Below are 12,488 nucleotides of genomic sequence, written 5' to 3' on the forward strand. Positions count from 1 at the left end.
CTGGGCTCAAGTGATCCTCCTGCCCTAGCCTTCTGAAGTGCTGGGCTGTGCCCAGGCAAGTGGTTCATTTTATTCATCTTTGTACCCCATAAACGTTTACCGAATGAATGAATATGAAGGTGTCAAGATTACTGATTGGAGACATGAGGAACTAAGCAGTAAACATAAACAGATGGGTTGAGTTTAGCCCCTGTGAAAACACATAGCCAAGAAAATGTCAGGAGATAGTAATATATATAAGAAAGCATCATACTGTGATGAGCATTGGTGCATCAATCTTGATGCAGCAGAACTCTCTTTTGTCTTAGGATAGCAGTAGAGTCCATCACTGCCCGGGGGTATATATACCCATGTATGTTAGAGCAGCTTTTTTTTTTTTTAAATTTAATTTTATTTTATTTTATTTTATTTTTTTGAGACGGAGTCTTGCTCTGTCTCCCAGGCTGGAGTGCAGTGGCGTGATCTCTGCTCACTGCAAGCTCCGCCTCCTGGGTTCACGCCGTTCTCCTGCCTCAGCCTCCCGAGTAGCTGGGACTACAGGCGCCCACCACCACGCCTAGCTAATTTTTTGTATTTTTAGTAGAGATGGGGTTTCACCACATTAGCCAGGATGGTCTCGATCTCCTGACCTCGTGATCCACCCGCCTTGCCCTCCCAAAGTGCTGGGATTACAGGCGTGAGCCCCCGTGCCTGGCCGAGCAGCTTTTAAGCCTTCCTAACCAAACTCTTCAGACTTAAAATAGTCTTAAGGTTTCTAACTAAAGAGCCTTAGTTTCAGGCTATTCCCTGAGAAAGATTTGAATGCTCTGACTTCTTTTTAATTATATTGTTCCCTGGGATGGGGTTGAATAAGGAAACTAATTTATTGAGGACTCCTAATATGGCAGGCATGTATTAGATGCTTTATATTTTTGTTTTAGTTTATTTTAAAGTTGGGTTTATTGGGGGTATAATTCACCCTTTTAAAGTATACAGTTTGATGAGTTTCTAAAACTATATATGGTCATATAAATTAGGATATAAAACGTTTGCATCACCTAAAAAGTTCTCTGTACCCTTATACCTCCACCTTTAGCCACGTATTATTGGCAACCACTAATCAGATTTCTGTCCTTACAGTTCTGCCTTTTCCAGAATGTCATATAAATGGAATACACAATATGTAGCCTTTGGTGTCTGGCTTCTGTGACTTAGCAAAATATCTTTGTGATTCAGTCATAATGTTGCATGCATTTCTCCTGTTTACTGCTGAATAGTAGTCCATTGTATAAATGTGTACCACAATTTATTTATCCATTCAGCCGTTCAGGTGCAGAACATTTGGGTTATTTCCAGGTTTTAGTGATTATGACTAAATCTGCTATAACCATCAGAGAACAGGTTTTTATGTGGAAATAGGTCTTCGTTTCTCTTGGGTATTTACCCAAGAGTCTTTTGTTAATACTCAAGAGTCTATTGTTGGGTCATGTGGAAATATATATTTAACTTCATAAGAAATTGCCAAACTGTTTTCCAAAGTGACTGTCACATTTGCTTTCCCACCAGCATATATGAGTTGGCGGTTGTTTGGCATCTTTATCAGCACTCCGTGTTTTTTTTTTTTTAAATTTTCAGACATGCTAATAGACATGTAGTGATACCTTTTTGTGGTTTTAATTTACATTTCCCTGATGATAGTGATATTGAGCCTCTTGTCATGTGCTTATTTGCCGTCTGTATATCTTTGATGTGTCTGTTCAAATCTTTTTTTCCTTTTTTTTGAGGGGGGGATTATTTTCTAATTTTTGAGTTGAATAGTTCTGTATATATGCTGACCTATATTTATTGAATATGTTTTGCAAATGTTTTCTCTCAGCCTGTAGTTTGTCTTTTCCTTTTCTTAAGAGTGTCCTTTAAGAGAGTGGAAATTTTAGATTTTTATAAAGTCCAGTTTGTCAAAATATTTTAATGATTTTTTCCTTTTGTGTTCCAAAAAGTCATTGCATAATCCAAAATCACAAACATTTTCTTCCATATTTTCTTCAGGAAGTTTTATCTTATATCTAGTTCTGTGATTCATTGAGAGTTAATTCATGTATATGCTGGAAGGTTGAGGTTCTTTTGTTGTTTTTTCATATGGATATCCAGTTCTTTCAGCACCATTTGATGAAAGGACTGTTTTCCACCTTGAATTATCTCCACATCTTGTTGGAAATCAACGGACAATATATTTGTGAGTGTATTTATTTTTAATTACCAACAAGACAGATAGTTTAAGACTCTTAATTAAGCCTGAGTAGACTCTAGTCTTGCCTTCAACACTTACCAATTTTATTACCTTGGGCAAATTATTTAATATCTCTGTACCACTGTTTCCTTCTCTGATAAACAGTGATAGCAATAGTTACCTCATGGGATTCTTATGAGACTTACTCGAAGCAACACATGTAAAGCTCTTAGAAAAGTACCTGACACATGGTGAGTTTCATTAAGTGTTAGCTATAATGGAGGTATATTACATGTAATCTTTACAACAGGCCTGTGGAGTTATATAATATTCCTAGTTTATAGAGGTGGCATCTGAATTAGAAGGAACATGAGCATCTTACCCATATATGTTGGTACATAGTTAGTGCTGAGTTCAATATGGAGGCTCTGGAGTCAGGCTACCCAGGTTCTAATCTCAGCTCTGTCACTTACTGTATGACCTTAAGCAAGTTACTTTATCACCATGGGTTTTCAGTTTCCTTACCTATAAAATGAGAATAATAATAGTACTTTAATTTATAGGTTAATGCTGGGGGCTCAGTGAGTTACTGCATATAAAGTCCCTGACAATAGTCAGGGTTCAATAAAGGTGAGCTGCTTCCATCTTTGTCATCCTTTGTTGTTGTCATTTTTGTTGTTTTTAAAATCAGCATCATAATTTTTCTGAAGTCATGTAATAGAAAATCAGTTCTGTGGCTATACTACTTGCCTTCCTAGTGACAGGAATCCTGACAGGTTTATTTATTTATTTTCTGATAAACTGATAACCCAAGTAGGATTTTTACTACATATGTGGTATTTCTTTATTTAGAAAGTGTGTAGGTTTAGCTATTTTAGGTCCTTAGTTCTTCAGTACATCTGTTTCTTTATTTTTAACTGTAATCTTAAAACTTCTCTTTAAGAGGGGATATTTATAGATTTTTTAATCCAGTCATTTAGGACTAAGAATAATTTGTTAAATCCATATTAGTGTTAAAAATTATAGTGAGCACCTACTTTTCAATGATATACATTCCTGGAAAATTGTCTTTGTAAGGCAGATTTTTATACAATACAAGCAGGAATTATGTATGAGTTTATATACCTAAACGTATTTGATTCCTTATTGGCAGAAATGGAATAAATTGTAAAGGTAGTCAGAAATATAGATGGTGATTAGTCATGTTGAATGTGCAGAGCTTTACAAAAACCTCAGAGAGCTGGTGGACAACAAAAAGCTAATCCCAAGCTCGGGAAGAAACCCCTGTATTTGCAATGCAGGCATCCTCAGAGATAGTCTGGAACAAAAGCTATCAATCCTTTGCTTTAGAAGATGTACAGAAACATGAGAAACTCATGGAGAATTGTCTCCCAGGAGTTCCTCTCCCTTGTTTCTCCATTGTCTTGACTTCTAGCAAATTTTCTCATGAGTGTACATACCACTAAGTTGGCCACTCGGATTAATGTGACAGAACGGGCTGGGACTAAGTCTGATTTATTTTATGCAGCATTTGATTAAGACTAATCAACAGGACTCCAAGCAGCAGGTTGGTCTCAGCTTGCAGTGTTCTCAGCTGTGCTCTGCAGGGTCCCAGTTAAACAAATCCTATAAATCATCAGTGTCTCCCTTAGAAAGCCAGGTGGCTTTCTCCTTAAAAAACAATGTTTTTTTGTTTTTTTGTTGTTGTTGTTGTTGTTTGTTTTTTGTTGAGACAGGGTCTTGTTCTGTAACCCAGACAGTGGTGTGATCATTGCTCACTGCAGCCTCGATCTCCTGGGCTCAAGCAATCCTTCTACCTCAGCCTCCCAAGTAGCTGGGATTACAGGTGTGAGCCACCACCACTGGCTAATTTTTTAAAGTTTTTTGTAGAGATGGGGTCTCACTCTGTTGCCCAGGCTGGTCTCAAACTCCTGAGCTCAAGGGATCCTCCTGCCTCAGCCTCCCAAAATACTGGGATTAGGTGTGCACCACCATGTCCGGCCTCTCCTTAAGTTTTATTTTAACTTTTCTCCCTGGCCTGAATCAGTAATCTGGGTACAGCAGGTTGTATTCATAATTGCACACACTTTATCTTGGCCTGCAAAAAAGAAAATCTAGGATAAATCTCTGACAACCCTAGCCAGTGAGTCGAGGCTGACCTGAATGCCTTCCAGGACTGAGGAAGTGTTTTTTTAAACACTTGAACATCTCTTCATGTACATTACTGTGTTTTTGGAGGGAGGCAAGTTAATGCATGGTTTCCACAGAAGAAGTAGAAGATCAAGGGTGTGCATGGGTTATGCTTGGAAAGAAAATGTTTACAGTTATTCCCCCTGCAACCCCCACTGCCGTGGGACCTACATCAGAAGAGGGGCACAGGTTGATAGTGCCTCTAACATAGCCTCCTGGATGACTGGCAAGTCTGAGGGTTTCCAGTGGAGTTTGAGTAATTGAGTCTAGTCCTTGTTTTTGGAGGGATTGCCCAAATTAGTCCCACTTGTTTTGTTTGTCCTCGCCACCAGCTGGGTGGAATTCATCCATTACTGAGATTGGGGGTGGGGGAAGACCTCTGGAAGTGATATGGATGGGAGATACATTTTCTGGGGTCATTCCTGATGTTCCTGATAGACTCTTGATAAGGCTCCTGATGGGGGATGGCAGACTCATAAGGTGCTTCCAACAATTTAGGAGAGCCATACCAAGGCATTTTTCTTGGAGAAGAAGGCTACAGGGGCAGTTCTACAAGAGAAAATATCATTAATTCCTCTCTTAATACCATACCTCCTGGGGTCTAAGGCGTTTCTTCCTCAGGTGCCTTCTTGTTGCTCTACTGCCATTAAACGTGGGTTTCTCATTTCAGAGCCATAACTTTACCATTTCCTAGTGATCCAGAAGAGCTAGATGTAAGAGGGACATTTTCATAAACCCTAACCAGAATTAACTTTGAATCCTCTAGATCACTGGTCCCCAACCTTTTTGGCACCAGGGACCAGTTTCATGGAAGACAATTTTTCCACAGATTTGTGGTAGGGTGGTGGGAGGGAGGTGGTTTTAGGATGAAACTGCTCCACTGCAGATCATCAGGCATTAGATTCTCATAAGGAGCATGCAACCCAGATCCCTCACATGCACAGTTCACAATAGGGTTTGTGCTCCAATGAGAATCTAATGCTGCCGCTGATCTGACAGGAGGTGCCGCTCAGGTGGTAGTGCTCGCTTGCCCACCGCTCACCTTCTGTGCGGCCAGGTTCCTAACAGGCCACAGACCAGTGCCAGTCCGTGGCCTGGGGGTTGGGAATTCCTGCTCTAGATCCCCTTTTACCTCAGTGGCCCAGCTGGAGGGTTTATGAACCAAGCCTGCCTGCAGTTGCTGTTAGGGGCTAGAAAGATGCATCATGTCCAGGAGTGGTCAGAGTAGAATCCTGAATTTTCACAATAGGTCTGTATTATCTCCTGTGATACTCCACCCTTTAGCCCTGATCATTAGGGAGGAAGCAGCTAATAAGCAATGAATCCTTTCTGGGGACAGCTACAGTCAGTGACCACATTATCTTACTTTAAAGTATGTGGACCAGGAGGAGGTGATGGAAATAGAATCAGGCTGTCAGTGCATTGTTGAATGGCTTTTATGATAAAAGTGCATCCATGTCAGAATGCATATGGTCCAGAAAACCAAAAACATGACACAGATTATGGGAGGTCAAGGCAGGAGGATCACTTGAGCCCAGGAGTTCGAGACCAGCCTTGGCAGCATAGTGAGACCCCGTCTCTACAAAAAATACAAAAATTAGCCAGCTGTGGTCGCACGTACCTGTAGTCCCAGCTACTCAGGCGGCTGAGGTGGGAGAATCACTTGAGCCTGGGATGTCAAGGCTGCAGTGAGCCAAGGGTCACTCTGTACTCCAGCCTGGGCAACAGAGTGAGACCCTGTCTCTAAATTTTTTAAAAAAGAAACATGACACAGATTAGTTTCAAGGGCCATGACAGTGTGGGCATCGTGGGCTGATTGGAAACCTAAAAAAGTGTCAACAGGGGAATGTTTTAATGGGAGGGACTATGCGTCAGTGGGGTGGAAGGTATAGGAGAAATGTTTGTACCTTCTACTCAGTCTTGCTGTGAACCTAAAACTGCTCTAAAAAGTCTATGTAAAAAACAAAAAAATACTGTCAATAGTTTGAGGCACCACTGATAGCCTGAGAGAGGGAACAAAGGTCCAATATAGTTGGTCTGCCAGGAGTCAAAGGGAACAATGCCACCTGCAATGAGGCCTCCCCCACCATCCCCAAGTCACAGTTTGGCATGCAGTGGTATCCTCTGCATTAGTCATACTTGATTTCAGTCTAAATCAGAGGCTGGGCCCATACTGTAGGTGTCTACATAGGTGACACAGACAATTCAATTAGCAGTTGAGATTTGTTTTCAATTTGTAGCCCCAGGAGGGTGTCTTTAATCTGTCAATCTGTAATTTTCCAAGCGGCAAACCAAACAGCTGGGTCATTGGCAGCAGCCCAAGAATCCAGGTTCTGTCCATGTCTCCTTTCAGTTCAGCATAGCTGCCTCTGAGGCTGAATAGCCACTGCAGCCCAGTGAACACCAGCAACTTGCAGCTTCTCTGATCTGAGGCTTCATTGATCCAGTAGCTTTACTATAAGCAGTGGAATGTGCATGAAGGTTTCCCTCGGAGGGATAGTTGCCACTTTTTTTTTTTTTTTTTTTGAGATTGCGTCTTGCCCTTGTCTGTGCAGGCTGGAGTACTATGGTGTGATCTCAGCTCACTGCAACCTCCACCTCCCGGGTTCAAATGATCCTCTTGCCTCAGCCTCCTGAGTAGCTGGGACTACAGGCATCCACCATCACACCCAGCTAATTTGTTTTGTATTTTTAGTAGAGATGAGGTTTCGCCATGTTGACCAGGTTGGTCTTGAACTCCTGACCTCAGGTGATCCGCCCGCCTCGGCCTCCCAGAGTGCTGGGATTACAGGCGTGAGCCACCGCGCCCGGCTGCTGCCACTTTTTAACGTAAAGCCAAAATACTGTTGGGGCCAGTGTCTATATCTTCTTTGATATACCATTTCTATTTGACAAGCAAGGCTTTTCAGGTTATTCCCACCTTGTTGTGGAATTCAAGTTGACCCTCCCCAAAATGAGACTGTCAGGCTAGAGAATCACTAGGCCTTCATGGGTCAAGCCTTCTGATCCCAAGGATTATCTCTAGGTGAAGGCTACTTCCTTTTGCTAGAGGCTCCGATGGGCAGAATCATCAGTCACAGTGCCTTGTGCTGTCTTCACTACCCAGAGTTTAATTCTGTTGGAGTTTACCAGCCACCACTGCAGGTGGAGGTATTAATTTAGCCAGTAGTTATATACCAGACTGTTAATGTCTTTGTTTTGACAAATGTACTATGGTTGTGTCAGTTGTTAACATAGTAGAAATTGGGTGAAAGGTATATAGGAGCCATGTACTATCTTTGTGAATTTTCTGTAAATCTAAAATTGTTCCAAATTAAAAGCTTATTTAAAAACTGTCTGCGCGCGGTGGCTTACGCCTGTAATCCCAGCACTTTGGGAGGCCGAGGTGGGTGGATCACGAGGTCAGGAGATCAAGACCATCCTGGCCAACATGGTGAAACCCTGTCTTTACTAATAATACAAAAATTAGCTGGGTGTGGGGGCGCATGCCTGTAGTCCCAGCTACTTGGGAGGCTGAGGCAGGAGAATTGCTTGAACCCGGGAGGCGGAGGCTGCAGTGAGCCGAGATCACTCCGCTGCACTCCAGCCTGGCGACAGAGCAAGACTCTGTCTATAAATAAATAAATAAAAATAAAATAATAAAAACTACCAGATGGCTCTCTATAACTTCCAGGGTATGGGGTCAGGCTCTTGAGGATGGTATTTAAGACCTTTTTACAGTTAATTCCACCCTACCTGTTTATTATTACTAACTCTAGTTATTAGTCTGCTCAGTGCACTTAACAGCACCTTGCACATGCCTTGACTTCTCATGCTGTGCCCTTATGGTGTGAAATGTTCTTATCCCTCCTCTTCACATGGCAAAATTCAAACCAAGCTTCAAGACTCTGCCTCAGTGTTACCTTTCCTGTTATCTCATCCTTGGTGCTTCTAACTCAGAATTGGCACAGCTGTTTTGGTATCTGTATTAGTCTGTTTTCACACTGCTGTAAGGAACTACCTGAGACTGAGTGATTTATGAAAAAAAGGGTTTAATTGACTCACAGTTCCACATGGCTGGAGAGGCCTCAGGAAACTTAAGGTGTAAGGCGAAGGGGATGCAAAGCACATCTTAATGTGGCAGCAGGAGAGAGAGAAGCAGCAAGGGGGGAAGTGCCACACTTTAAAACCATCAGCTATTGTGAGGAACTCACTCACTATCACAAAAACAACAAGGGAGAAATCCACTCCCATGATCCAGTCATCTCCCACCAGGCCCCTCCTCTGACACGTGGGGATTACAATTTGAAATGAGGTTCTGGTGGGGACACGGGGCTAAACTATGGCAGTATGTAGTTCTGCTTAGGATTTTTCACAGGTGAATACTGTAAGTACTGTTGTTTTCTAGAGCATGAATTCCTTGAGGGTGGGAATATTTTCTTCATCTTTTTATTGCCAGTATTTAGCGTGATGCCCATTTCCAGTGAGTGTGATATAGCACTTGTTCAATAGACGTTAATTGAGCCGATGAGTGAAAAGCCTTAGGGCTGTGCTATGTATGGTTATGATAGAGCTCTACTCTTTGTGTCACTCAAATATTAAATACTGTCATACAATGAACACTTGTGATTTCTATTTACATTTTAGAATTTATTTTAAGCATTCTCATGTATACACTATAGTTTCTTCCACTTATGTTTCAGGAGGGCCAAACATGTGGGCTATTACCTCTGAAGAACGTACTAAGCATGACAGGCAGTTTGATAACCTCAAACCTTCAGGAGGTTACATAACAGGTTTGTGTTTATAATTAGTTTTATTAGTGAATTATGGTCCTTATGTGATATCTAAGAATTAGTTTTAATTTGACTGCCATCAAATTTGTGTTAATAAACGATAAAATTCATATCAATCAGAATTCTAGAAATTAAAGAAATGCTAACTTTCTTATTTTTCCTGGAACTGTCTTAATTTGTTGTTTTAAATTTGGGATATGGAAGATTTTTCCTGAATCCTAAATGATAGTCAAGAATTTCTGTGTAATTGTCTAGTTTCACACTTTAACATTATATCTAGAAAGTTTTCAGTTTATTTCTTAGATTCATTTCGTGGAAAATCTAGACTTTTTTTTCTGGAATCTGTTTTCCTAATGCTAGCCCTCTGTCTTTGAGGCTATACCAAGCACTGATTGTTGATGCTAGCCCTTGTTTTGCAGAAAGACCACCAGAGCCAAAATGGGATTAATTTAGGTGTGCCTTTGAAATTTTTTTTATTAATTAAACTTTTTTCTGTGCCAAAGTAGCTTAGTGCTTTACATACAATAATAGTAACTATGAGAACAATGATATTTATTGAATTTTTACTATATACCAGATGCTATGCTAAGTGCATTATTTTATTTAACCTTTACAACAACCCTATAAAGTAGGCACTATTGTTGTCTATATTTACAAATAGTGAAACTGAGACTAAGAGACGTTATGTAACTGCCTAAGGTTACAAAGATGGTTAGTGTTAATCTGGGCTTTGAAACCATTCGGGCTGATTTTGGAATCCATCTACTTAACCATGTTATTTGTACTGCTATGATAGTAATTACCTTACCTGGTATCAGGATTTGATTACCCTGCTTACAGGTTAATAACTTTGTCCATTACGGGTGGAAGACCCAAGATTCCTGAGTCAGAGACAAAGAACCTTATGACTAACAGCATAACTAGCAAAATGAGCATTGGCATCTATCTTTCTGTTTCCTTTAGTGTTCCCTAAGTCCCACAGAGACAATGCAGAGAGCCCAGGAGAATAGTACACATGCTATGATTGTGTTACAGGAGAGGAACACTGAATTTGGGGAACCCACCCTTTTGTAGCAAGCAGTAAAGCAAGTTTGTCCCTTGTCTCAGTGGGAAACGTTACCGGATTCCTTAAGATTGCTCATTACAAACCCAATTCTGAGAAGTGACCCAGGCAGAGAGCAATTAGGGTCTTACATTATTGGTATACAAAGCAAGACACATAGGAGTGTGAAGAAACTCATGGAGGACTGTCTCTCCTAACACCTGGTACTTTTTATATTGAAACTCTTTTAGGGAGTAGTGTTTTTAAATATAGATTTTACTAAGTGGAAGTATTTTTAAGGAAGACCCCAGTTGTGGAAAAACTGAGATGAATAATCTTTCATCACTGATTAATATACAATAGAAGTGCAGATGTGACTTTTGTTTTAAAATATCTGTCTTAGTAAAGTTATGTAAATAATTTTTATGTGTTTCTATTTCACTTATTCTTTAATGATTGGTATTAAAATCATAATAAATCATTAACATATACCCATTATTATTCAGAAGCATTGGAATAATTTCATTTACTAATGTGCTGCTTGGGTTTTGTTTTTATTACTCAGGTGATCAAGCACGTAATTTTTTCCTACAATCAGGTCTGCCGGCGCCTGTTTTAGCTGAAATATGGTAAAGTGTTTTGTAGATGAACCTAATTTTCTGATAGTATTTTGTTTTTTTTGTAATATAGTGTTAACATAAAATTGTTTTTAGTTGCATTCTATTGGTTATTAAGAATATTTCTGCCAGCACTTGGGGAGTCTGAGGTAGGAGGATTGCTTGAGGCCAGGCTGGGCAACATAGTGAGAACCCTGTCTCTACAGAAAATTAAAAAAAAAATTAGCTGGGTGTGGTGGCCCACACCTCTAGTCCCAGCTACTCAGGGAGGCCAAGATGGAAGGATTGCTTGAGCCCAGGAATTCAGTGCTGCAGTGAACTATGATTGTGTCACTGCACCCTAGCCTGGATGACAGAATGAGACTCTGTCTCTTTAAAAAAAAAAAAGTATTTCTTCAGTTTTTTGGAAAATAAATTTTATTGAGCAAATGACTGAAAATAATTCGGGTTTAGTTCTCTAGGACAAATTTCTAATTTCATTAGAATTTTCTAAGGAAAGATATATACATTATCATTGAGAAAAATTTCCTTATAATTTGGCAGAATCTCAAAATCCTCTTTCTGTTATTTTGTAGTTTCATTTATTTCATAATCTATAAACCCCAAATTAGTCCTCGCTTCCCCTGCTCCTTCTTTAAAGAAACTATTCTCTATAATATCTGTTTTTTTAAAAACGTTTACAATAAGTAACAACCCCTGTCCCATCTTTCCACTTGGAATATTCTCATGCCTGGTAGAGTACGAGGCACATAGCAAGTATTCAGTAAATATTTGGACAGATGAATAAATTAAATTTAGAAGTATTATAATCTTGAATTTTTTTCTACCTAAACTGGTGGAATTCAGCCCAAAGGTCTCTAGATTCTGTTTTGACAGGCAGTGTTTTATTAGTTACTATCTCTGGTCAGTATTTCTTAAAGTGTAGGTTTTATCTTTTTGTTATTATATATTTTACATGTTAGATATTTTAAATTTAGTGATGATGTACACGTCAATGCTATATCATCATTTTTACTTTGTCAACCCCCAAAATAACGTTAGTTTTCCCACCACCACACCACATACCAATCTACCTACCTCATGCTCCTTTTAGGGCTTTATCAGACCTAAACAAGGATGGGAAGATGGATCAGCAAGAGTTCTCCATAGCTATGAAACTCATCAAACTGAAGCTTCAAGGCCAACAGTTGCCTGTGGTTCTCCCTCCTATTATGAAGCAACCCCCTATGTTTTCTCCATTAATTTCTGCTCGTTTTGGTAAGTATGTATTAATTTAAATACTTGTATTTGCTACTTAAACTTTATCCCTAGGCATATTTGAGTATTAGAAAAGGATTTGTTAGCACAAAATGACAGTCCCCAGGTTACAAGTTAATTTTCATGTTAGAGATAATAAATATTAAATTCACTGTCACAGGTAGGGGATCCATGTGTTCTGGTTTTCTAGGGACCGTTCTGATTTATGCCTTTTGTCCTGGCATCTGGTCCAGTTAGTGTCTCCTTTTACAACTCCTAGTTGCGTGATGAATTATATGGTCTCCCTAGGTATAGCCAATCCCAAATACTATTCTTAGTTTCCTCTCTCTCTCTATATATGTGAGTAATATAGAAAAAATTTTGAGCAGTTTTAAACTCACTTGAAATGGTTCGATTTGGGA

The 12,488-nt window shown here is 39.8% G+C and overlaps 1 protein-coding gene across 17 annotated transcripts in view; it reads left to right on the plus strand.

Annotated features, from left to right (window-relative positions):
• ITSN2 (intersectin 2) overlaps positions 1-12,488 on the plus strand; it is a 157,014-nt gene that overhangs the window by 36,142 nt on the left and 108,384 nt on the right. For 16 of the 17 annotated variants that reach the window (XM_055377547.2, XM_055377543.2, XM_055377549.2 and 13 more), the window contains exons 3-5: positions 9,079-9,171; positions 10,779-10,842; positions 11,924-12,087. In XM_055377547.2, the coding sequence (XP_055233522.1) occupies positions 9,079-9,171; positions 10,779-10,842; positions 11,924-12,087 (321 nt within the window). Of the gene's footprint in view, positions 1-2,769; positions 2,837-9,078; positions 9,172-10,778; positions 10,843-11,923; positions 12,088-12,488 lie in introns of all 17 variants that reach the window. The other variant, XM_055377546.2, reaches the window with a different exon arrangement.

This window comes from Gorilla gorilla, chromosome 12 (genome assembly GCF_029281585.2).
Source record: "Gorilla gorilla gorilla isolate KB3781 chromosome 12, NHGRI_mGorGor1-v2.1_pri, whole genome shotgun sequence".
Classification (NCBI taxonomy): domain Eukaryota; kingdom Metazoa; phylum Chordata; class Mammalia; order Primates; family Hominidae; genus Gorilla; species Gorilla gorilla.